The 26,494-nt window shown below is 36.3% G+C and overlaps 2 protein-coding genes across 2 annotated transcripts; both read right to left on the reverse strand.

Annotated features, from left to right (window-relative positions):
* Window positions 1-728: 728 nt before the first annotated feature.
* On the reverse strand, window positions 729-7,717 carry LOC135689731 (uncharacterized). The gene is made up of 5 exons (XM_065207059.2): window positions 7,573-7,717; window positions 4,632-4,769; window positions 3,725-3,860; window positions 2,934-3,086; window positions 729-1,985 (listed from the first exon to the last, which is right to left on the reverse strand). The coding sequence occupies exons 1-5, from the start codon at window positions 7,630-7,632 to the stop codon at window positions 1,906-1,908; spliced, it is 567 nt and encodes a 188-aa protein (XP_065063131.1). The 5' UTR covers window positions 7,633-7,717; the 3' UTR covers window positions 729-1,905.
* A 133-nt stretch (window positions 7,718-7,850) lies between these two features.
* On the reverse strand, window positions 7,851-20,459 carry LOC135689691 (uncharacterized). The gene is made up of 5 exons (XM_065207005.2): window positions 20,259-20,459; window positions 15,524-15,664; window positions 12,824-12,941; window positions 11,719-11,847; window positions 7,851-11,315 (listed from the first exon to the last, which is right to left on the reverse strand). The coding sequence occupies exons 1-5, from the start codon at window positions 20,442-20,444 to the stop codon at window positions 11,290-11,292; spliced, it is 600 nt and encodes a 199-aa protein (XP_065063077.2). The 5' UTR covers window positions 20,445-20,459; the 3' UTR covers window positions 7,851-11,289.
* Window positions 20,460-26,494: the final 6,035 nt, after the last annotated feature.

The following is a 26,494-nucleotide window of genomic DNA, read 5'->3' on the forward strand; positions in this document are numbered from 1 at the left end:
ACTTTAACATGTTGCTTTCTCGAGTTCAAATAATTATATATGAAATTTAAAGCTTTTCTAATGAAACCATATGCCTCTAATTTAGCAATTAATAGATCGTGGTTTAAGCAATCGAATGCTTTGGAGAGATCTACAAAAATAGCCCCTGTGCTCATTCTGTTGTCTAATGCCTTTTTGCAGTTTTCAACAAAACATAATAGGGCATGCTGTGTCCCATGCCCTTCCCACAGATTAGAGGACTTAGAAAGGTATTTAGCATATGGCTTTATCTGCTTTTCCATTAATCTCTCAAAAATCTAAGACATTGATGGCAAGACTGAAATAGGTCTATAATTTTTCTTAGCATAGTCTTTCTTAAATATAGGTGATATACCAGCTTCTTTGAGGCTTTCAGGGAAGCTGATGTTTTCTACGCATATGTTAAAACTACTATGAAGAAAAGGGGCAAAAATTTCACAATTTTCTTGAAATATTTTTGAGGGCATGCTATCAATCAGTGAAGCTTTTTCTGGGTCCAGTCTCTTGAGCTGATCAAAACATCGATGGCATCAACCTCATTAAACTCCAATAGTTCCTGGGGGTACCCATTGCTTTTTTATCATTGTAATACTAGTTAGCGGATGAGTTACCTTTACAGTTCTTTTAACAGTTACTAAGTATGAGCAATTTGGGAAATCTGGAAAAAGCTAGGAGTAAACGGGTGAAAACTTGAAATAAACAAAGCAGCATTTGCAAATTAGATGCAACATTTTAATAAGATACACAAGTTCAGTTATGAACGAGAAAAGATACAAAGCAGTACAACGCGAAAATTTACAGACATGCATTTAGCTACTTAAATAAGAAGTATCATTGTTATTCTAAAATCAAATTAAATTATTTTGTTAACTTAGAACTAATCTACATTGCAGATAATTAACCATTGACAATTAATTTCGCAAGTATAACTTAGGCAAAAGGTACGAAAATTACTTTGTGACTATGACAGAAAATCTCCTTTAGAAAAACACCACATATACAAAATATTACAAAACAACATTATCTGAATTTAGGACAACGATAAATTACATTATAATAAATGAAGGTTTTTGTTCTTAGCAAGGTATCCTTAGGTAAAGAATGGCACAAATCTAGCAGAGAAAAATATAAAGATTTAGCGATTTGCTGATGGAAAATTTCACGCAGACATGTTTTGGTTGGAGTTTTAACCTGGAAATATTTAACTGACAGCAGGCCGGCCTGCATTCCTTTTAGTGCGCGGGGAAAATCCTCTCCGTGCCAGCACAGCAGCTTCCAGCCGCGCACACGCGCCATATTTTTGTAAAAGCTCTACTCACGCCCCTTTTTCTCTAATAATGAAGCAATCTATACCAATCTAAAGGGGAATGATCTTAAGAAACATTATCGAGGGTGTAGCCCCTCGCTTCTGTGCCAGACAGATTTTCTCGCTGAAATCAAGGAATGCAAACTGGAAAGCAGGTTGTTAAAGCGGACGGAAACTTTCATTTGGCAAAATTGATTTTAAACAAGGTATTGTAACACACAAATAATGTGAGAGAAACAAGCAAAATTTGTCAGTTCATGGCAGCAAGATTTCAAGATTTGGCAGGGGAGGGGCTCCAACCCGAGTTTGGAGGTTTTTAGGCCAAGGGCAAACTAAAGATCCAAAACAAAAGACCTTGATTTCCAGAAAGCTAATCCGTTTTCCAAAGGAGTGGTTAGTGGATGGTTAAGGGGGGGGGGGGGGGGGGTTGTGGTCATCGTCCCTCGTGGCTTGGGCCCTGTATGGATTATCAGAAAGGTTGACGAAAATGTTGGAGAAAATGGTATTTGCAAGAGTGTTTACTACATGCCCTCTATTTCAAAGAAGACTTTAAATAGTGAGTGTCTTGAGACGAGATGGGTTTAGACTCTACTTGAAGAAGGTGGCTTCTCTTTTTCATCATTGTCCAGCATTTTCTTGCGGGTCAGGCACATTAATTGAACTACAAAAGAAGTTTTAAAAAGCTAGAATTTAATGTATTAAAGTATTCAGAAACATAAACAATTGAAGTGTTACAAAAGATTAAAAATGGGTTGTCCATTGAGCAAGATGGAAGATCAAAAGATTAATCTATTTGCAACAGGGATTCTGGGAGAGTCATTAATTACTCTGCCATTGATACTTAGGTATGACCGAGGCTCTAATTCACCTCGTATTAATTGTGCCTTTGAATGAAGAAGAGAATCGATTTTGCACTAGTTTCTGCTAAAATAAGCAAGCAAAAAATATGAAACTCTACTACAGTTCGTCTTTTTAACCTGTGACCAATATTGACAAACGGTGTTTCAAGTCAAAAAAGATAATAACTGCTACGATACTGCAGTGACTCAGAATTGGCAATAGATGTGGATGCGCCTCCTTATGGTTGGTATCCAGAAGATAAGGCCTAAGTATTTTGAAGCGCATTTCAAGCTAATTTTAACTCTGGCTAGCATAAATGTTTTTACCAACCGTAACGGCGCAGATAGTCAGTTACTTTTAAGTGTACAAAGTGCACAAAGAGTGGCAAATGAACGAAGGATTGAAGATTACATTATTGAAGATTCGAGACAACTGCTAGTATGACATATTCTGTGTTGTTGCCACATAAACACCTGGCTAGCATATTTTAACTCTGGCTAGCATAAATGTTGCTAGCTAACCCTGAGTGAGACAACCTTCATTTGCCGACAAGTTTTTTAAAATTTACCGAAAAAGCTCCCACACATGGTTAAAAATCCTCGTTTTTGAGATGAAACGTTGTTCAAAATTGAATTTTACATTAGTTGAGCCTCAGTTTTTTCTTAATTAGTTCTTAACTTTTAACCAATTTTGAGGCTTGTGTTGCTATAAATTGTTCATATAAAAACGAGTTACTGTAACTGATTCAAAATGAAGTAAAAACAATTACCTTCTACTTGGTCGTGTGGATCTCGGCGTTCTGGGGGTCGCCGCCTTCTTCTACGGACACAGTGTACCACCAAAAAGGCCCCGCCAACCCCGCCAATGAGTACTAATACTATTGATACTCCACCTAGGGCCCATTTTAGGTTGCTATCGTCACCTAGAATGAGAAGTTGAGCGTTAATGTTTGCGACGTGAAGCTATTACCGAATAATTGACAAATCTACTACAGGTAGATGTAAAAAAGAAACAAAAGGCTAGTGGAATCCCGATGTAACGAACTCTGAAGGGAAACAAAAACATGTTCGTTATATCGGCAGTTCGTCATGGACGACGCAAAATAGGGGGATGCTTGGGTGATTCAGCATTATTTTGCAAACATTATTTTAAGAAAATTTGAAAAAAATGAAAGAAAAGAATAAAAGAAAAGAAATAGAGAAAAGAGAGAAAAGAAGAAAAGTGCAATAAATCATTTAGAGAAAGTAGAGTTCTACGGGGCCACATGAAGTAATGATTTTAATTTTAAGACAGGAATTTATCAGCATGCCCAAAATATCTTCCTCTCCTTCGGAAAGTTTTGCTTTGATTCGGTGAAAAGCATTTTTTGGTAGCCAGTAGTAACAAAATAATGCAAAATTTACTTTATTTGTCTTCATAACTTCTTAAACTGTTGAAAGCGGGATTTTAAAACTTGGTGATTCCATCATTTTGCAGTCACCGGAAAAGTGTGGCACCAAAATTCAATCATTATCTAACACCTCCCAATCATTGCTGCTAAAATCTGCCCCTGCATATTACCTTCAGCCCTTTCTTTATTTTCTTTCTCCTCCATGCAAACAGCGTCGGAGGTTGCATTGCATGGTGACAAATCAGCTATCTTGCACTTTGTGCAGTTGTTGCATTGCTCAAGATTTTGAGCTCTTGTATATGTATTCTGCAAATGGATAAAAGTGATAAGCTTTTGAGCTAACCGAATACAAAATCAATAAAAGCTAATAAAATTTTAAAAGTGCTTGGGTACCTGTGCTCTTATACACAAGAAGACTAGGCCCTCATATTCCTGCACAGGCTAGCTTAGCATGTCTAAATACCTGCTACTTCGACCACTTGTGGTTTGTAAGTTCAAATAAAATAGGTGATCATGATTTAATCATATAAGTTCATTGAAGACAGCTCCCGAGGTATTTTACCAGAAATTTAGTCTCAGATCAACATCTTCATGAGAAAAATTTCTTTTTATTTACAGTGATAAATTCCAACTTTAAATTGATATCCAAATCATAGAGCTATGACGTACATGGTTCCAGGAAAATGAAGGGGCCTTGGCCTGTAGCCCTTTATACTCCCAGAGAGGGAGAAACGCTTTTTCACAAAATAATGGAAGAGAAAAAAATTTGGTTTGAATTGCAACCAGATACTTTAAGATGTCAAAACTTGATGGCTTTGACAACCATATGAAATTCTTTTTTATTCATCTAAAAATCTAAAAACTACAATTTGTTACACGGTACTGTGGCATTTGGAGTGAGGAAGGTCGTAGATAACACATGGTCACTGGTCTCCCCCTCTCCCCTCAAATGCCACTTACATTGCGCTATGAAATCTCAATGTAAAATTCTTTGCTTTATTTGTTCAAGTTCAATACTTGGTACACTCATTTTTGAACTGTGATTGGCAATACAAATGAAGGGCATATTCAACTTACATTTGGACATGAAATGCATTCTGTGTCATCCACACTGTTGCATGGCCTATTGACATACTCTCCCGGCTGACACACCTTGCACCTCTGACAGATGTACTTAAGTGTGTTTAGAAAATGGTCCTTGGGACAGTGAAAGTCCTAAAATATGAGAAGGTTTATGTTAATTTAGAAAAAGCTAAGCAGATAAATACAATTATAAACACCAAATGTAAAAAATTGGTTTAAAAAATAGTATTCATCAGGGTTGCTTCCAGACCTCCAGGCCAAATTCATTGGCAAAAATGGCCAAAAAGACCAAGTTGAATATGAGGCAGGAGAACAATAGAACTAGGTCTTTTGAATAAGAGGACAAACATAATATATAGAAGGTAGGACATTGACTTGATTTGCAACATTTCTCCTACATTTTCTTCTGTGAAGTTTCATTCTCCCACTGTACTTCCATCGCCGTTCCTCTTTATTATGTCACCCAAAGGTTCAACAAGTAATTAAGAACCAGGACAAGCTATTTTTAGTTCCTCAGGTTCTTTCAAAACTATTGCAAAAATTGCTCATGTCAATTATGTGGCAGATTAAATTCTAATATGCTTGTCAGTTTTTCATGAAATGCAGTATTATCGAGATGATTGCCAGATGAAATAGCTTGCAAAACATATTTTCTGTTCCAAAAGCTACTTCTTTAACCATCCGGACTTTCCCGCTCATGAATTGGAATACGGTGATACATTATGCTACTATTATTCAGACTTTTCATTATAAACAATTCTTTTAAAAATGACTAAATAGAGTTTAATTTGACGTAATATAAGAGTACTCTGATTTTTGATTTTAAATGCATGTCCTTTGGGTGCCTGTTTTTAATTTTTAGAGGGTAACCCTGGAATCCTATTATCTCTAGTTCAATAAACATCCTATAGGCCCCCCCTCACCCATTCAAAGAGAATGTCTCTAAATTTTAGAATTTGGCTTTGCAAGTGACTACACCGTAGAGTGAACTGGGGGCAGTGCCACTGGTGCCCTCTCTCTCTCTCAGTGCCCTCTCTATGGGGGGGCTCTCTCTCGATTAGTTTACCTACTTAGAGAGCTCCTCCTCAATCAGTCAATCTTAAATTCAATCATGTAAAGTAATTTTTTTTTCATTTGTTCTTAAAATTGTTAGTTTTTAGTTATTAGTGTTGTAATGTATCTTAGTTGTAGGGTTTTGTGTATGAATTGTATTTGGGATTGATTGATAATGAATGAAATGAAATGAAATGCCCCTCACCTAAAAAACACGCTACACAAGACAGATAGCAAAATCACCATTGCAGATAAATGAAAGCAACCATAGAGCCTGAATGTCTGTCCCCAAAATTATCAGTGAGGTCAAGAAAGATGGGCATGCCTGGGCGGATTCAGCCTACGTTGATGTCCTCGTCTGTCTCAGTGACGATTCTTTACAAAATGCGGATCAAATGGCGTCAAAGGGAACCTCCATCTTAGAGTTGCTTGTCATCATAGTAAAAAGAGATTAAAACTAAAACTAATTAATGGAGTGAAACGAAGGATCATCTTTTAAACTTAGAGCCTTTGAAAGATAGGAGTAGATGGAAGAAGACTAGGATTTCTGGGGCTCATTTGCGTAACTAACCCAAAAGTTTCTAGAATTTTCCATCTAAACGTATACAAAATGTAAATCTGAAAGGCACCACTGAGGAGTGACTGGGGGGGGGGGGGGGCTATAGCCTCCCCACTTTTGCCAGAAATGCAAAAAAATTAAGAAAGGAATCACCAGTCAAGCCTCTTTTGTTAAACCCCCACTTTTTCGTAGAATCGTTTCTAAAGAAAACATTGTTCTTTGAACGTGGTATTTGCACAAGTTAAACTTCGGTTTTGTTTTATTTAGAAATGCGTCCTTGCAAACCCTGCTTACTGTCAGGTATTAATGATCAAACATTTGCTTTCGGCATCGTTCAAACACCTCACGCTAACCTTCTCCTTTGTATATAAAGTTTTCACGCGACACAGCAAGTAAGCTAGGGGCCTTGTTGTGTTAAACCTAAGTCAAAGTAACAATTATACTTTGAAGGAAAAATACATTTAAAATAATTATCAAATATTTTAGGTAACTAGAATGTATTTTTCATAGCCAAATTCATATATATAAATTCATGTACATTCATTTTTTAAGATCAGCAGATAATTTAAATCAAATTGAGCAACCAATGCGTTCGCTGTAATGCAATGTGTGTAAGCGTTCGCTGCAAATTAAAAGGCTTACCAGAGTTATAATAAGACACCTAAAATTAATGTTTTCTGATTTGTTCTCAGTTTTTGATACCACAGAATCATTCATGTAATAGTAACATGATTGTCAAATCTGAAATCGCGCAGTGATTCAGAAAGCCAAAAGGTATTTTCCCTCGGCGTAAAGACACAACCATGCTTGGGGTATCATGCTTGCTTGTGTTTTTTTACGGTTGGCCTACATGAATCCAGAATTAATCGCATACCAGTCGATGCACCCCCAAAACAAGCAAAAAAACCAAAACAAACAACTTTAAGAAATAGTCACTTGCAAAATGTCTGTTTAATCAAATTTAAAGAGGATGAACATCGAAGTGAAGTGAAGAAAAACAGTGGCAGAGCATCACGTGCCACGTGGGAGTTGAAATTTTACTGGTGATGGTATCCGATTGAATCATTCGGCCTGATTTCCGCGAAACCGTTGCTTCATTTTCATTGACAAGTCAATATATAAACACAATAAATGTGAAACTAAATGGATGGTAAGGATTTTGACCGTTAATTTCAAAATCTTGACCAGACATCAATGAATGAACTCAGTAGGCGGTGTAGTCGGTTCGAGCTTTGTAATCATGTACCTAAGTAAGCAGAAATGGCTTGGTAAAAAACGCAGTGTGTCTTATTGAATGTAATTGAAACAAGAGAAATGGCTTACCTCATTATGGACCAGATCTAATATGAGAACCAGGAATATAACGAACTTGCCATCTACCATGTTCCAGCCAGACTTCTAGTGCTCAATAAGTGGAAAGGAATGTGGTAAGAAAGCACTGGAATGCTGTGGTGATTCCCTGCGTTAGCAACAGCACAATGACGACCGTGCCTTGAGTGAGGACCCCCCGGGGGTGTACTGGTAGCTTCCACATACACTGGTGCGGGACTTGCTATTTTTGGGGAACCTTTTCAAGTAGAAAATAAATTTTGCAGTATTGATCTTGTAAAAATCAAACAAGGTCATAAATTTTGGGATTGAATTTAAGCATGAACTTAAATTTTGGGCTATCATTTTTTAAAATAAAACTTGATTGAGTTGTTGGATTTTCGCAAATCTGCATTAAATTCAAGAATATGCATTAAACATTGCATACAAAATTTGGGGTAAGGTTTTTGGAAAATTTAAAGGTATGTTTTCATATTTCAAAATGACAAACCCCAGTCCTCTGTCATTACCTCCTGGGCGGTGAGCTCCAAGCCCGTATAATTATAATCGATGATCTATGATCCACAATTTGTTGAGGAATCGGCGCAGTTTACTGCGTTCATCGTGTTTGCAAATCGGTTACAATATGTGATCGAGTTACAATAGCAGGGTTGGCAAGTTCAGGCAGGCAAAATCTGGGAAATTTTATTGGATTGAATTTATGTCATCTAAACAAATTGGTGTGGAGGTGATAACCACAGATTTTGACAGATTACATATGCAGGGGGTTGGAGGGTGCTTGAAATGCATTCAAGAAAAGTAAAATTTGACCGCCTTTAAAAACTTTTTTATAAGAATACCCAATTTTTGCTGAGCCTCAATATTTTAATTTTTTTATTTTGAGCCTAAGATAATTCTTGAAAAGTATTAACATACAAAGCATTATAGTTTTAATGACTCTAAGGCCAGATACGTCTATTTCAAGACATATAGCGTGAAACTCAAATTCTTTGTGAAGCTTGAGCCTCAATATATTCTTATAAAAAAGTTTCTACCTACCATTCGAAAAACTAAGGGTTTATGCTCACTACGGTGACGACACCTTCAATTACGCCCCCGTCTACCCGCGTAGGGAATTGAATGGCTTATTTGTCGTCATAGTGATAAGCTCAGACAATACGATATCTGGATAGGCATTCCAACACGTCGTGTAACATCGCCATTATTGACGGGGGGCTAGACACTATTTGCCTTTGAGCGGCGGCACGGGGGGAGACAAGGAGGGCTCAAGCTCCCCAACAGATTTGTTAGCCCCCCAGAAATTTTCTTTGCCCCTTGTTTGCCCCCAGTTTTTTCAAAAAATTCTATTAAAAATTCAATGTTTTCTTCGAAAGCTGCTCAATCGTTTTTTGACTTTGTTAGAGTTGCTCTCTTTATTTTGCTCAATGCGATCTTTATTGCACTTATTTACAAGCTAGGGGCCTTGATAAGCGTTTTGGTTTGTAAACGAGGTGAAAAATTAATGAAATTTTGGTTCCTTTCTGTAGCTACCAAGAAAAATTCATTATTGACAATCATTTAAATTCTATAATGAAGGATCCCAAACCTTTAGGGGCCCACAGCAATAATTTTTATTTGTTATTTTTTCTAGGGGACGTGGCTGCTCGTCACCCCACTAATAAAACTATTTGGCATAATGATAACAGCCTTGATAGAGCTGTACCAAGGACATACTTCTCTAGGGGGCGCTAAAAATCGGTGCCCCGGAGTCAATTTTGAGCCAGCACGCCACTGCTTTACATTCTACTAATTCGCAAAGTCATGGCTACCGTTGGCCCCTATAACTTGAAGTTTGGCCCCGGCTAGCCCCCCCCCCCCAGATTTTTAAGGCTAGATTCGCCACTGGGGTTGGTCTATTATTTTTATGATTTGATTTATGATTATTCACTCGTTCATTCCATTTACTCTGATGAAGCCCTGTATGCCGGGGCGAAATATTAGTACTCGTTAAATTTAATTTATTTCAAAATTCTAGCTTATTACATTGGATTCTCGTCGTCGTATTCCTTTTTTCCTGACTCTCTACCGGCACGATATCGTGTCCCTTCAGTGAGCGCTCCTTCGCATGGCACCCGAAAATGAGAGACTCTCGATTGATGCTAGGAATTAGGACCGCCAAAAGGGGGGAAGCTTCATAAAGTAATGAATTTCAATTTAAGAATGGAATTAACCAAACGTAACAGATATATGCCTTAAACATCTTTCAAGGCATACTAAGGGACCGGTCATTGTTACGACCATTTAAACCCTGGAAATTTTAAAGGTGACATGATTTTCTAAAAAGGTACAAATCGAAATTTTCAAGTTTTGAGCTTAGTTTAACGGGATCTGTTGAGGAAATAAAGTTTAGCATGTTTGTTAGACTGTTAGAGCATATGCCCTGTCTAAAATGCATGATATCTCATTTTTTATTTTTTGTCGGCAGTTTGATACATTCTTCGTCGGCAGTTACGTTGAATCTTTGTCTCTAGCGCCATCTCTGCAGCTCAAACAGAATACCACACAGACGTCAATTGATAAGCCATTGAAAATAAGAATAGCGGAGTAAAAATTTCTCAATAATTTGCTTTTGTGATTAACATAAACATTATATGATCGATACATTATTTAATTGTAATATCTAGCTAAATAATGCGTATCACGAGTACTTAAGATACAGAAAACAGAAACTGGGTGATCAACAACCCGTGTCCCAGACCCCTAGACAAACTAGGCATGGAAACCAGGGGCGTAAACAGGTTTTGGTGGCACGAGTTTCCCTTAAATTGGTTTCCCATGCCTCTTTGCCAGAAAGTTCTAAATATTGATATCATATTTACATGACAATAAGCAGTTTACTACAATGAAACAGCAACAAAAGACCCAGAGGCCAACACAACAGATTTTAACTTAAAAAAAATTATATACAAAAATTTATGATACTAGCCGTTCGATCCATGGACAGTTGCGGTAAGCGGACCATAGGGCCATGCTCTTCCTTGAAGGAGCTTGAGGGCGGGGGGGGGGGGGGTAGAGTCTCCTTAATCGAAACTCTGTTTAAGATTGTACAGTTGTATGCTTGTGACATCATTTGTGACATCAAGTTGAGCTGTTACTTTTATATCCCAATAAGGATGACTGCGCTTTAAAAAGGGGTGTCAAAAAAATCTACTTTTTTATTGTTAAATTTTAAAACGCATGTATCAAGACTTAAGTTGTGGTATCGTTACTTAAGGCGCGTTGATTTAAGACAGACATTTGGCATTCATTTTCAAGACTTCCTAGCATTCAAGCATCAGAATGATCAAAAAGCAAAATTCTTTTTCTTAATTTGTAAAAACAAACCTTGCGATTTGTCATGAGATTTACAGTAAACTTACCTAAAAAGTTCTCCCAATTTATCGGATTGAAATCTTTTTGTTTGTAAGTTACCGAAAACATGCTCAATCTGCTCTTCGCATTGAAATACTTCGGGACCTATTCTTGTTAAATATTGTCAACAAAACTAGGGTTATGACTCCTGCACTCTCTCGAAGCATCAGCTGTTTGCGAAAATCACAACATGAAAATTTTTTTTGAAAACCCTCCTCCGCTCTCAAAATCCTTTTGTGTCTCTACATTGGATGTGCATTTCAAAAATTGATTTCGAACCGTTCACATCTGATTACCTGGAATCTTCTCCGCTTACCAACTTCAAAGATTCTCATTCATTGGCATTTCTATAACAAAAAAGATTTGGTGGTAAACCAACGAAATGTTAACATCACAAAATTTACTTTATATCTCGCAATAAAACCATAAAATAATTATGATTGGTACTGTTAACGATGATTGGTACTTTTCAATAGAGCTAATTGAAAAGATTGGCTATGGAGAACGTTGGAACGTTTGCAATACTTTTATAATCTGCACTCCCCCTTAATCTAATGATGCATCTGATCTCCTTGCAATTTTGGGTTATAGGCCCTCTAATATTTTCCATTGTTTTGTAAATACAACCGGTAAGGAAATCATCAGCCTCTTTCCCATCACGAAATTTGTCACCCACCCATGCTTCTCGTTTATCGATGCTGCTTTTTTGTCCTTAAACAACGTGTTTTCTTGTAAACAAATTATAGTTACCTTCTGGAGACTCTTTAGGCTGTTTCTGTTTGCGTTTTCTTCTGTAGAAGTAGACTGAAGCAAAGATAACCGCAATTGCAATAGCAGAAGCAGCGATTGCGGCAGTAACAGCAACAGCAACATTTGGGCCTAGATGGAAGATTGTAGCAAGATTTGAAGGCATAATAAAAACACTCAAAAACAATCAAACATAATTATCATTGTAATTTTTGATCACCCATTCAGTTCCTTGCGTAGAAATATTACATAAAACATCTGCAGAGGCCGATGAGTTTTGTCACATCATATCAACATGGGGACTGAGAATACAAAATCACAAATTTCACAATGAATCATGACTAGCTCTTCACATGGAGAGAGTCCAGCAAGTTAATACCTTTACTTTTATAAAATAGGATTGGACTTGGTTCCTTTTATATTTTTTGGAGAACTCTCAACACATTCCGTTCTTGCAAGAATCGGCAGAGCATTGTCACAGACTGTTTATGTCACAGATTGGTATATGATAAGACTGCGTTAAGGATACTGCAAATAACTTCTATATGAAACTATAATTCTAATAAATTAAACTTGAAAAATGAAGATGTCATTATTATCTGTGAGAAAATTTGGCTGGTTGCTAACCGCAATACTTGCATTTAAAATTTGTTTTTTGATACCCCCTGGAAAGCCAAACCGGTTTATCGCAAACGAAGAGAATGGACAAAGAGAATTTTTAATAAGTTTTAGTCTGTCTTTAAATCATTATTTTCAGACTTCAAACTTTCACTGGATGAAGATGCCTTTATTTCACCTTTGCAAAGAATAAAAGATGAAAATCTTTAAGGCCAAGCAAAAGTTTAGAATTCATTAAATTAGCAAATGGTACTAAATGGAAGAGTTTGGTAAACTTTACATGACGGAAATGTTTCAAATGAACTAAAGTGATGAACATTGTTCCAAAATTCATTATACAATAGCTCAGTCTCGGCATGTTCTCAACTTGTTCTAACTTGTGACCTTTATTTGAGGCTCGTGTTCTTATAAAATGGTTTATGTAAAAAAGAGTGTAGTTGAAATTTAATTGGAAGTTGACGAATTCTCTTCTGCTCTAATATAAATTTACCTTTCTTTATTGCATTATCGACAATACAAAGAGCATCTGAAGATGCATTGCAAGGTCTGATCTCCGTGGTAACACATTGTGAGCAATTTCGGCAAGTCTTCCCATTGAAGTAGGTATTCTGAAGTAATTTAAAAACGTTATTAGAAACATCATAGAGATTTAAAAGGAATATCTTTATAAAAGAGCCTGGATCTGATTGTATTACGTTGCAAATTTTTGTTTTTGCAACGTATTCTAGATGTTGTTGTTTTAGGTGAGAATGTACTGTCGAAAAGGATGGACAGGGCCACCGAGAGGGGGAAGGGTGGCAAGAGGGCAAATTGACCCAGGGCCTCAAGGTCTAGGGAGTCATAAAGTAATGAATTCTGTTTTAAAATTAAATTATTGAAAAGTAGCAAAATTATGGCAGTAAATACTAAACTATCTTCAAATCAACAATTTAATCGAATTAAGCTTATTGGTTGCAAAATGCTTCTGATCTCTTCGCTCGCAAGGGTCTCATCTTCCAGTTTTGCCTTAAGGCCTCCAAATCTTCTCGTAGGACCTGAGGATGGGTATTGCTTTTGTTACCCGTGTTTTTGTCTTGCCTTCTCTTTGGTTGCATTGAATTTTTAAGCAATCCGAGGGACTGTGGAAATGTGCAATAGATGGTTACTGAGAAGTGGGGGTGCAAATGAGAAGATGCAGAGAAAAGTCTGTCACACCCCTAGTATTTTCAACCAGTCGGTCTGACACTAAATTTTAATTCGAAAATTTCGCTCCATTCTACGGCTCCCTGTCCGGATGAGGGCATTATAGGTGAGAAAGAATGTCGATCTATTAAAGGCATTTGACACAGGTAAAAGTGGCTTACAGCCTCTCGACCTCGAGCGGTTGACCAATCAAATTGTGCACAGAGAAAAATATGTGAACAGTTTCCGCCTTTCTGCAAATCGGTGAAATCCTAGAGCAGCGCGCAGCAGGGGCGCCTACACAAGGGGGCTGGAGGGGCAGCTGCCCTTCCTGCCCTCTTCGAAGAGGGGCAGAGGGGGCAAGAAGTGCCCTGAAAAATGATGACCTCTTTGACTACTCTCGTTATGTTAATATCTATTAGAAAATACTAGAAGGATGATAACACTAGCACAAAAATGCAGAGAATGAAAAGTTTGTCTGTGACAAGGTCGGCCACAAGAGGGAGAGCGGCAAAGATAATAAATAATAAACAAATGACGTTTACCCTCAGAAGTACTCCAGGAACCTAAGGAGGATAAATCGGTATAAAAACGTAGCGGGCAATCAAAATTTTACAATCAGTCCATTTATAACAGCTATTATTTTTATAAAACCAAATATTGTGAATAGTGAGTGACAAGGCCATTTAATAACCATTTTCATTCATGGAGAATTTCGTCAACATTTTCTCTATGTTTAGAATCTTTGATGGTAAAAAACCCAACTGTATGGGTGGCACATATTCAAGTTAATATTTTATTATATTACCCCACCCTCACACCCCTCCTACCCCTCCCACCTTGGAATGCTCGATTATGTTAATAGAAAAATTAAACGATTCGCCTTCGGCACCAACACTGCCCCTCCTGCCCTAATCTTATGCAGGCGTTCCTGGGGCGCAGTGGTTTCACGTGAGAAGTTTCCAATTTCTTTCTTGTGCGCGTGCCCTGATGAATTTGGCCTAAGTTATTTTTGGATTCGCTGTTCTTATGCATGTCAAATGCCTTTAATAAGCACAACAAATAATGTACGAGTCAGTTCTAACCAATATTTGGAGCTATCCTGCTTTTCGTCCTGGAAATCGGTGTAAAGTATAGAGATATAGCCCGGAATGATCCCCTGAAAATTTATCCTTTTTTCGAAAAAAATAATTTAAAAAAAAATGAAAAAGGACCAAAAGGCAAATTTTGCTGTTCTTGTGACATTTTTCCCAGGGAAGCATGGAACTAGCTTCTTGTAAGGCCAAAAAATATTATTTTTGAAATATCTCTGAATTCAATATTACACGAATAAATGGTACTAAAAATGATAACAGTGTGTCATTTGATACAAAACGAAATAATTATTCTGACAAACTGCAAGAAAGTTTTATGAAATGCCAAAGCAAACTTAATGCATGCATTCTGAATAACCTACAAATTCTACACATTAGAAACAGGAGTCACTAGAACCTAGAAACAATTCTACACAGTGAATCTGTAGTGTTCATAAAACTTTCTAACTTATTTTTGTGAATAATATCATAAAATTGGTTTCAATTAGTTTAAGTTTTGCATGCACTTTGTTTCAGCATTATTTCTTGTTATCTAGTGAACCTAAGACCTACATAAGAAAGGAACAGTTAAACAACTGAATTTTCTGGCTATTAGTGCTCTTTGAGGCAAACAGAGCCAAGAAGACACCTTGAACCCCAATTTTCCTGGGAGGATGTCCCCGAACCTCCCTCATGCAATGCGACTTCTAGCTATTTCTGTGTGTCCCTTCCTCCTCACGCTGTGTCCTCCTCACGAAGATTCGAAATGTTCTTAGATTCCCTTCCAATGTACCCAATAACCACCACAGTTCCAAAGACAATGAATTCCCTCTTTTACGATGACCCATCAAGACAACCATGTTTTCAAGATACGTTATAATTAACAGCAATTTATGCAGTGTAATCAACAGTGAGTTAGGTTATACAAAAATTGAAAGAAGACTGTTGCAACATACTTCTGGGCAATCTTTACATTCCCTGTTCTCTGTTCCAAAGCACTCCCTGAATTCATGTTCTCCAGCAATGCATTGTTTGCATGGTACACAAATTTGCTTGGCAACGTTGAAGTAGTCGCCGATTTGGCATGTCTGTGTTTTCTAAAATAAAAAACATGCTTAGGTTTCTATCTATGTAGGGCTTTCTGTTTAAGAAGGCAATAAGCACAGCTAACAATGTATACCTTGTTTTGCCTTTTGAGTGTATAAGATATGTTTTTAGGTTCTCAGATTGTTCTGCTTTCCATCCAGGATTAAACTATTGGTTATATTATAGTTTAATTGAAAAACGTCAATTTTTCTATAATCTTGAACCAATTACTTCAAATATTTTATGTACCAATATGTCGCTTTATATAATACAACATGGGTATTCCGGGGAGTTTGCAAACTTCCAGAGTGTATCCAAACTTTTTAGGACACTGAGAAGATTTGATCATCGAGCATTGTCTGGTCCTTCCACCTCTCGATGTAACCATACCTCGTGATTTCTACACCTGGAATTACAGAGAGCTGGCGACTCCCCTTCCTCTGGGAGAAAATTTTAGCCCTTGGGTCTGCTGTCAGCGCCCCTAACCACTGAAACATCCTTACACTACAATGCTTTTTTCAAATAGCTGTCTTAAAAAAAGCTTCCATTTTAAGTTTGAAGATATCAGGAAAAAGTGTAAAAATTCCTTCTAGTGCAAATTTTGTTCGACATTCCTCATAGTTTACTTGTCTGTTAGTGACCAAAGGAAAATACTTTTCGGCACCAATAGCTTAATTAATTTTTCATTTTCATCGAAGTGCAAAAAAGAATTAAGCTATTTTTTGGTTAAATTTGGGCCTCAGTAGATGGGGGGCTAACTCCACAGTTTTGGCCTTCAAGTTCATAATCCACTAGATTGATGCATACAATGTTTACTGTCCAAAACTTTTTCTTGCAGTTAAAATCTAATCTTCTCTGGTAGTAATTCTTATGACGTAAGAATTTGTATATTCCAAGTGTTCTTTGGCGTTAATTGAAACGAATTAAACCGAAAGCAAAACAAATTGGATGATCATCAAAGTTCACAATACATTTAAAACTTTTAAGGCATATAAAAACCATCAATTTCATTCGGTAATCTAATACATAAATTTTTAACCCTTCATAAGAAAAAAGTTTTCGTGCATAGTTTTGAGGGACTCAAAATGCACTTGTAAAGTATGGACCTCAAATGATAAGTATAAAAATGAAAGCATATCTTTGCAATAGTTATTAAAAGGGAAGATAACTAGTTTTCTGCCATCTTCACGATAAAATATAAATGTTTGTCTTGACATCTCTCTAACACACTCTTTCTCAGGGGCGTATCCAGAACAACTTTGAAGGAGGGGCAGTTGGTAGTGGGGGCGCTGAAAGATTTTCAGAGAATGGTGACTAGTGTACGCTGTATACATCAATTTCAGACCCTTACTACTGACAGAAGGCTCTCTATTCACTTTGTAAGGAAATTTTCACAATAATTGTTGTATTGAAGTAAAATAACCTATAAGTCTCAACAATTTTTCACCTGATTCTCATTCTTCAAAAGGGGCGCACAGTTTCTCAAAAAGGGGTGCCAAACTTGCTTCAACTCGGTGAGAGAGAGGCAACTGCCCCTAGTTGCCCCCCTTAAATCCGCCACTGCTCTTTCTTTCCCACTCTTAAAGTCTGCACTAATATTGGAAACGTCATTCTGGTAAAGGTACGCCAAAAATTCTCTTTTGAAAAAAATGGATATCAATATCTTTCATTAAGCTTTCTGATTGGTATTTTCAACCAGTGAGACCCAATAACCGAAACACAAAAGAGTGGATATTGACAAAAGTCTACCAAACTTAAGGTGACAGAAAAGATGATACTTGATGTTAAATTTTGCAAAGTAGTGATGCTTGTTGGGAAAACTTCAGTCACGTTTTATTAAGCATATCTTTTATCTAAAAATATTATAGTAAAGAAAATATAATTATTACTTTTAGGTACCATAGAATGTTTCAGTCCTTTCTAAACTTTTTAAAAGAATCTCTATTCAGAATCTTTTAAATCGTTGCCATTTTTGTATCGTTATTTCTCAAAGTTTAGTTACTTTAATAAAAACAATGTTATAATCAAATAAGAAGTTTTTGAATAAGAAAATCTTCATGATTCGTAAAATGAGTGAAATATGGCCCTGTACTGGAATATTCCCTGCAATAAAACATAGATTCAATCCGTTGCTTTACTGACCAGCTACAAAACATAACTACTGACATCGTATCTTGTTTTACTTCAAGGCCATGCCTTTGCACAAATTTCAAGATAATGGTAAAAAAGATTTTAAATATAGAAGAGCCTTTTGCAATCAGACCGTCATAAGTGAGTGCAAGATAAAAAACAAAGATACGGATATGTTTTTAAAAGTCAGATCGGCAAGTTAAAAATGTTTTTAAAACTTATTCATCTATATTTCTCCCAAAAATATATTGCCGTTGGTCCAGAATGACTAAGGCGCAGGGAATTCCCCTTGTTCTAACACTGACCATCTACCTGAAATCTTTGTAAAAGGGTTTGTATTTGTTGTGAATATATTTGACACTCTATCTATTAACTATTGTTAGAAATTTTGCATAGTTTCGTTCATTAGTACTATTTTCGGCTTATTACTGAAATCGAATGCATATAGTTAGAAGTTAGTCAAAAAAGTATTGGCAACACGTGTTGAAATTTCCCTCAAGAAGCCACATTTTAAAGTTTCATGGCAAAATAATTGGTATGCACCTAAGGATTTGTTTTTGAAGCTTCTGCCATCAAGAAAATGAACACAGGTATCAGATTGGTTCAAAATGTAAATAAAGGTACAAACAATTATATGTCTTAAAACAACTATATAAAAAAAGCTGTTACTTGACAGAGAATCTTACAAAAATTAGATTTACGTTTTTAAAAGGTGGCAAAGAATAGTTTATCAAGTTTCTGATAAATAATGTTAACGAAACAAAGAAAGTCTTGACCAAAAAGTGTGGACTCTAAGTAGCTTCAAGTCATTATTTTTAACTTATTTTTAAGAGATCATACAATGTTATCATAATTGACCAAAGGGAAAGGCCCTTATCACTTTTACATACCCTTATAAAAGAAGTTCAAGCAAGAAAAATTATTTTCAAAATATTCAATAACGAATATAAGAAGCATTGCAAATTGAAAATCTAAGTTAGTCAAATAAATCATACCTTTCCTCTTGAAAGTCAATCACTGCTTTTTACAGAATGAATGATATTCATTCTTAAACTTTGTTTTACTGTTCAAATTTTGCTGTAGGAGAACTAATCCCTGATGTTCTGCCATAAGTTGAAAGTGAAGGGATTGGTGCGCCGCGAAGTTTCAGTTTAATTAAAAAAGCATTGTTGAAACGCGCAAAGCAAAGGTACTTCCCCTTCGCGTACCTCTCTTTGAAATGTCTTCCTATTTTAACGTTGCTCTTAATTGTCATTTTTAAAAACAAAGTTTTTTATTTTAAGATTTACTTTTTAGGTATTTGGCTTGGCCACTATAAAATAAACAATTGCCAATGGGGAAAGTGCTGTAGATGTCTGTGCGCCATTTGTATGAGTATTCTCAAATCCATTGAAAGTTCCAGATTATTCTCTACGATATCTTAAAATAACACTTATGCTTGAAGGAAAATAAGCAAAATTATATAATGCAATGTGCCTTACTTTACTTTAGAGATTCTAAACCAAAGTACCATACCATGGCCTATCTATATGTGGGACATGACCGTTCGCCATTTTCAACTTCATGTGGCAGTAAAATAGACTATCAACTGAACTTTGTACCGATACTCCAGCTTCCTATAAAAACTTGCTTAGAAAAACTTTAAAGATATTTACCTCTTTTAGTTACATCGCGTTTGTAGACGAATGAACCGTTGAATCATAGAGAGACGCCCAGAGACGCCAAGAATACCCATTTCTCTCTTTGTGGTAGTTAACATATAAAACAACTTTTTGATGCTACAATTAATATAGTTTTGCACGAAAAAGGCACCTACATGGCAATGTATTGCATAGTCATTGATTTTGAAGCAGGGATCAAAATCACGGACTTACCAGCAAAAAAGTTAGGGTAGCAAGTGGTCCATGTGCGTTAGGCCGATCTTACAGCATCAAATAGTTAGTTTTGTAAAGATGTTTGGAGTAATCAATTCAGCACATGGTAGTAATTTGTCAGGAATTTTTATAACATACACGAAGAACGATTAAAAAAAGCAAAAATTGGAATTTAATGAGACGAAATATTTCCAAAGGTTCAACATTTGTATAGCATGATATTTTTGGAGCCAAAGGAATATATGAAAATTATTATATTATAAGATATTTTCTGGTGAAATCGACATAAAATGCTGCAAATAAACGGGCCTAGCTAAACCCATCTTTGCGTTCATAAGCTGTGCACGTGGGCTGGGTTACAAACGGCGTGAGCCCTACTCACTTGAAAAAGGAAATACTGTTTGTTTTTATTCCTTTAAAAAGGTATACCAAATGCAGGCTAGTGCTAACTAGGTCGTTTGTTAGGCAAAACTTCCAAATGTTTGAGTTTCCATATTTCAGTCATGCTTTAACTTACCCAAAATATTTGCTTTGTTTTAGTATTTTTTCCTAAGATTCTGAACATAAATTGGAATTAAGGAAGTAGATGTAACTAACTTACCACAGAAGAGGGTAAAATCATAAAGGTGGTTATGATGATCACGAAGATCTTCATTTTCACGTTCTTGAGATGGCTGCTTACCCAAAGGGGAACAAGCGACGAAGAGATGGTGACACCATTTTGTGGATAATCTGAATGACTCAAAGGGGAATGACTCCTGGTGATTCCGCTGTATAATGCGTTCATCTTCCAATCACCTGGCGATTGTAAAGATTGCCATTACGTCTGGGCAAATGCAGGCACATCCTGAAGGTGAAAATCTGATTGGATCATCGCTATTTCGCTTTTTCTATTGGAAAGCTTCACAATGGCATTGTTCCATAGTCTCGCACTAGCTGTCTATTATGAAAAAAATGAACAGGGAGGAATTTTTATATTCACATCTCTATGGATCTAACTAATCCAGAATGGAAACTTTATCGCGCCCCCGCAGTATATTGCCCGAGCACTCGAGTTTTCCATCCACGCACTTTTGCATGTTGGCCGCGCGAAGTCCCTATTTAATAACATGTCACATTATTAAAATTAAAAGTGCATGATTTCAGGCGCGCAATCGCAAATTTTCAAAATGAACTTGTCCACAAAAAAAACAAAGTTTTCAGTCTGGTAACTAATCTGTGTGAGAACTTAACTTTCCATCGAGAGAAAAGGCCAGGGCGGAATTTGTAGCAAGTGCTGCATCAAGGGCCAGATTAAAACAAAGGCCAATTTACTAGATCATAAATTTTTTGGTCCACAATAATAACATCACTAGAATAATAAGTAGAAACGTTACCAGGTTGGAACGAAACTTTGCACTGCACGCAGAATATATGTTCACAAAATGTACCGTAAGTGCAAAATTTACTTGTTACATACAGACCATAGAGATAGGATAATATCCTATCTCTATGATACAGACACTGTTCTCAAGCTGTGTACTTTGTCAATTTTGGCGAAAGAAGCAGACTTAAGCAAAAGAGTGGCAAATTGATGGCTTCATAAAAATTAGCTTTTAGAAAATTTTTGTTCTGATCACATAAGCTGATTTAGATCTCTCATTTTTCAGGGTCTCCCAGGGGATACTTGATCTCGTGTTCCCTTGTTCCCATTGAAAAGTAACAAAATTGTCCTCTTGTTCCTATAAACTAGAAATAATCTTCCCATATTCCCAATCGGAAAATTTATGTTGATCCTGTGTTCCTGTACCATTTGTTTCCATGCTCCCTTGTTCCTGAAAAGCCCTGGGAAACCCTCATCTTCAGAACTGGGACTATGTAGCTTCGAGGATAAGGGCCACTGAGATAAGGGCAAGAGATAAATTGTCCTAGGACCAGAACCTTGATGTCTAAGGGCCTCATAAAGTAATGAATTCCATTTTAGGAATGGATGAAACCAAACGTAACAAAGGAAGGCATAAAAGTGCAAGAAATTTTCTCAAATGCATTTCAAGCTGCTCTAAAGGGCGTGGTCGCAGAAATTTTCTACACATCGCTTGCATAAATTTTAGAACCAGGACCAATGTGCACAGGTTTGATGGGTAAAGCCAATACTCATTTGCACAAAACTCATCGAATCTATAACAGATCTTGCTCTTTGCAAGCTTGGAAATTTTTTATGATGTTCTTTCGAGTTATTTGTTCAAAATTCAATGATTATGAAAATGGAATTTTCATGACGTCATCGCTTTACCTCTCTTTAGGGGCCCACTACTCTTTTTTTGGCCAAGAGGTCTCTCAAAGCCTTAATCCGACCTTGGATAGATCTAAGGGCGTTTTAACATAACGCATTCTTTCGCAAAAGCGAGGAATTTTTGCCATCTGCTAAGGGTGCTTTGTCGGTGAAGTTTCAAACCTGTCGACAAATAAAAGATGCTTCACTCAATACCCTAGTTATTTAAGCCAAGCCTGTTTTGGAAAAATCAAGAACAGATAAAAAAAATTGTGGCCAGCAAGAGACGCGTTGTTGAAAGTTGATTATTCAAGATAATTTGCGACCAAAACTTTTTGCGACCATCTGATTGCAATGCATTTCAAAATATTTATTGTAATCATTTTTTGCAACCGTTTAAAACGTTTCACTTTTTTTAGATAAACTTTTGCTACGCTTGATTAATTCCATTCTTCAAATAGTGTTCATTACTTTATGGTACCCCTAGACTTCGAGGGCCCGGGACAATTTGCCCCCTTGCCCTCCCTTTCGGCAGCCCTGGTGGCAGCTAAAACTCCTGCGTGCAAGGGGTAGCTCTAACAAGGGTTACAACCCTCTCCCACTTCAAACCCATGTTTTTACATTTTGTTATTTGCCCTAATTTAGTGTCATCAAAGATAACATTAATCGGACAAATACATGGTCTGTTAGAAAACATGAAGACTCTGCAGATGACACGTTGTAAATAATAAGTATTGTTTTGTTAAAAACCATTTTCACGGCTAGTTTTTGTCCGTTCCCAGTCTGTATTAACTTCTCTACATCAGTCATCATGTAACGCTCGATTCCATACTTTAACTGCAACTTGCAATCCAACTATTCATGTATTTAACAAAAATAACCGTAATCCAATCTCCAACAATCTCCAACGATCCCGGGTCACGGCACCATAAAATGATGGGTAATATTGCCAAATAAACAATTTCTGCCGTAATAGTTAAATCGTGCAAGAAAACAAGAGGGAAACAAACTGGTTATGATTCCAAGGTTCTCTCAATCAGTGATATTAGGAAACAGTGAAACTACAATCTATTTTCAAAGTGAAACAGTGAAAAGGGAAACAGTGAAACTGCTAAACGATATCCATAAAGAACTGTCAAGCTATTCCTAAAGAACTGTCAAAAGAGTTTCTAAACCATTGTAAGCAATCGGAGTTCTGTGACATTTTCCATTTTCAACTTCACCGTTGGCTGTTCCCTCATGTTCCATAAAATCCCAACAAAATGCTTTAAAAATACAACATCTTATTCGGTGATCGAAACTCATTCAGCGGTGAATAGGAATACTACAATTAAGGAGACATTGGCAATGGGATTGCTAAAGACATTGAAAATATGAATGTCTTTGACTAAAATATCCTTTTGTGCTACGATTTAACCTTTTGTATCCTTTGATGTGAGCTAGATAATCATAAAAAAGTTACGAAGCGAGCTATTGGTATTGCAACTTGTAGATGAAAATGATAAGGCACCTTCTAATAAACCCCCTTCCATTGAGCTTCAAGCCTCGTTACTATAAAATGCTGCACGTGCTCGCTCACCTGAACCATTCACGTGCCTCAAAGATGGAGGAGTGGGTTGGGCTGCCTTCTCCCCTTCTGCATGCCATATTTGCATTTCTGCCAATCAAAGATATTCTATGCGTGGCAAAAGTTTGTACACATTGGAAAGATGCCGCAGCAAAATTTCTTCGTAGTGTAACAATAGATGCAAGTACTCCATTTAGGGGATCTTGGTTGGAGGGCAACAAGAGTGAACTGCTGGAAAAGAAGAAGGGGTTTGCAAACTTCAAAGTACAGGAAGAAATCTCACTATTTATAAACGATCTAATTAGCTCTACAGATGGCATTGAGTATCTTGATCTAGATATAAATTCTACTCATAGCAAGTTGATCGAGAAACTTTTGTTAGGCCAGAAGGGGGTAAAAAATCTTTTTGTCAAGTATAAATTTGACGACTTGAAAGCTGCAACTTCTCAGAAAAAGAAAGGAAAAACCAACGTTATTTTGGATGAAGTGGGAAATGCATTATTGCTAGGAATGGCTTCCCATGAAAGTACCCTAGAGAAGCGATTATTTTTAAATGAAAGATAATATGCTTTCATTTCCTTGATTGGGTTGTTGGAACTTTTGCAAATTGGAATTAAATTTAAGGGTATGCATTTCATATTATGTCTAAATTTTGGAATATGGTTTTTGGAAAATTTATAATTTTTAAGGTGTGTTTTCATATTTCTAAATGACATACTCCCACACCCCGTCCCTTTCCATATTGAAGTTATTAAACTTAAAATCACTTAAGTAATCGAGAGTCATAAACCTTTATTGTGACAAGGAAATTTTCTAGTTTTATTGCAACCATTAATGGGACTTGAAAACAGATAACTGAACACCTGAACAGATAACCAAACGAATTCAATCTTTAATCTAACGTTGACTTGTCATCTACATAACTAATTTCTTTGTTTTTTTGTAAATAATCGAATAAGACAAGTTACCGTATTGCAATTTAAAATCATTTTTGATTTAAAAAGATCACAACCACAATGACAATATGTTTTAAACGCTAACGAGCTATCAAATGCTAACTTTTCACTCAGCAGATATATCTAAAGTTTCTTCAATAATGACGAAAATGTTTGTTTGTGCAATATAAGTTAACGCATGAGCTAGAATTTTCAGGCTTCACCTGATAGGCAGAAGATCTTCTTTTGTCTAATTCCTATTCTGTGCCGTAACCGTAACATGTCATAATTATGTTCGTCTCATTAGATGTCAAAAACGTGTATTTTTCCCACAAGAACCTATTCAGTTTGGTCTTAAAAGTGGGACCTTCTGTGCCGCCAGACTTGTTGATAAAAATTTTTTCTTAATAAAAGCTTGATATTGATTGCCCGGCTTTTATGAAGAAACGATAAAGAAACGTTACCAATAGAAAAGTTCCAATAAAAATGCTTCTTGTTGCTGTATATTCATAAGACTATCCTCAAATTACTATCTGCATCAAAAAGAATATCTTCATTTTGATATTTTGTGGAAAAAATACACTTGATTTCTTTCAAAGAGAAATACCATCGATGATATCATCTCTTTGATTCATCAAACTTCATTTACATAAAAATATTTTATGGAACATTCAGCATTTTTCCAAATCATTAGCCACACCTCTTGAAGTCAAAAAGCCTTCTTTTTTGAATTTTCTCGAAATAATAAACTCGATTTATTTCAAAGGGACAAGCCATTAATGATTTTCAGTCTTGCTTAAAATACACAAAGATTCATTTGTTAAAAACAGCTCTTAAAAAGTTTCAGTTTTTCTCAAAGCCTATTTGGCTTACCCTTGCATTAAAGAATCTTCTTTTTGTATTTTCTGGATACAATAAAATCTAATTCTTTCAAGTAATTCTTGCATTGATTATTCATCAAATGTCATTTACATAAAAAAATTTGTGGAAAAATTTTAGGTTTTTCCAAATAAATATTTTAAGCTTCTGCATGAAAAAGACAAATTTTCTTTTTGTAATTTTGTGGATAAAATAAACTTGATGTATTTGAAAGGAAAAGCCATTAAAGATGTTATTCCTTACTTAAGATATATAAATTCTCTTTTAATTTCAACAAATAATGTTTTAAAATTGTGAGATTTTTCCCAGGTCATTAGCCTTAACTACGCCATGCAAAAATTTTCATCTCCTTTTTTTAGTGAACATAGTAAACTAGATTGCTTTCAAGATAGTGAACAATGAAATTATTAGTGACCCGAAGCTAGTCTCCAAACAATTTGTGACTTATTTTGCAGAGATGGGTCACATAGATGAAGCACAGCAGGAAGAAACAGAGTCTCTTGATATGCATCCAAGTGTCATTGCAATAAAAGACAACTTTGATGTCAGTTGTGAATTGAAATTCTCTTTCCTGTCCCAAAAAAGTGTCGAAAAAGCTCTGTCATCGCTAGACCCAATAAAAGCCACTGGATGCGATGGAATAACGCCTAAATTTCTTAAAATGAATGCTGAACAACTAGCTCCATCTCTAACATCATTATATAACTCATGCATCACGCAAGGAAAGTGGCCCATCGAGTGGAAAAAAGGAGAATGGGCACCAGTTCACAAGAAAGCAGATAAAGACGTCCATGAAAATTACAGGCCAATAACAGTTCTCAATGCAGTTGACAAAGTTTTTGAAAAGGTGCTCAGTGAGCAAGCTACACATTCATTTGGCAAAAAACTAAGCCCGTGCTTGACAGCATACAAGAAGCAAAACAGCACAGAAACTTCGCTGCTGAGACTGATTGAGGATTGGAAATTCGCCCTGGACAATAAACAGATAACAGCCATTCTCTCAACAGACATGAGCAAAGCCTTCGATTCCATGGTTCCAAGTCTCCTGCTAAAAAAGCTCGAATCCTATGGCCTGGCCGAAGATTCTCTGAGATTAATAACATCCTACTTTGAGCAAAGACAGAATAGGGTCGAACTAGGAAATATAAGAAGTGAATGGAAGGAAACAACAAGAGGATGCCCACAAGGATCAGCATTCGGTCCCA

The sequence above is a fragment of the Rhopilema esculentum genome, chromosome 5 (assembly GCF_057945365.1).
Source record: "Rhopilema esculentum isolate cy_ngs chromosome 5, ASM5794536v1, whole genome shotgun sequence".
NCBI lineage: Eukaryota > Metazoa > Cnidaria > Scyphozoa > Rhizostomeae > Rhizostomatidae > Rhopilema > Rhopilema esculentum.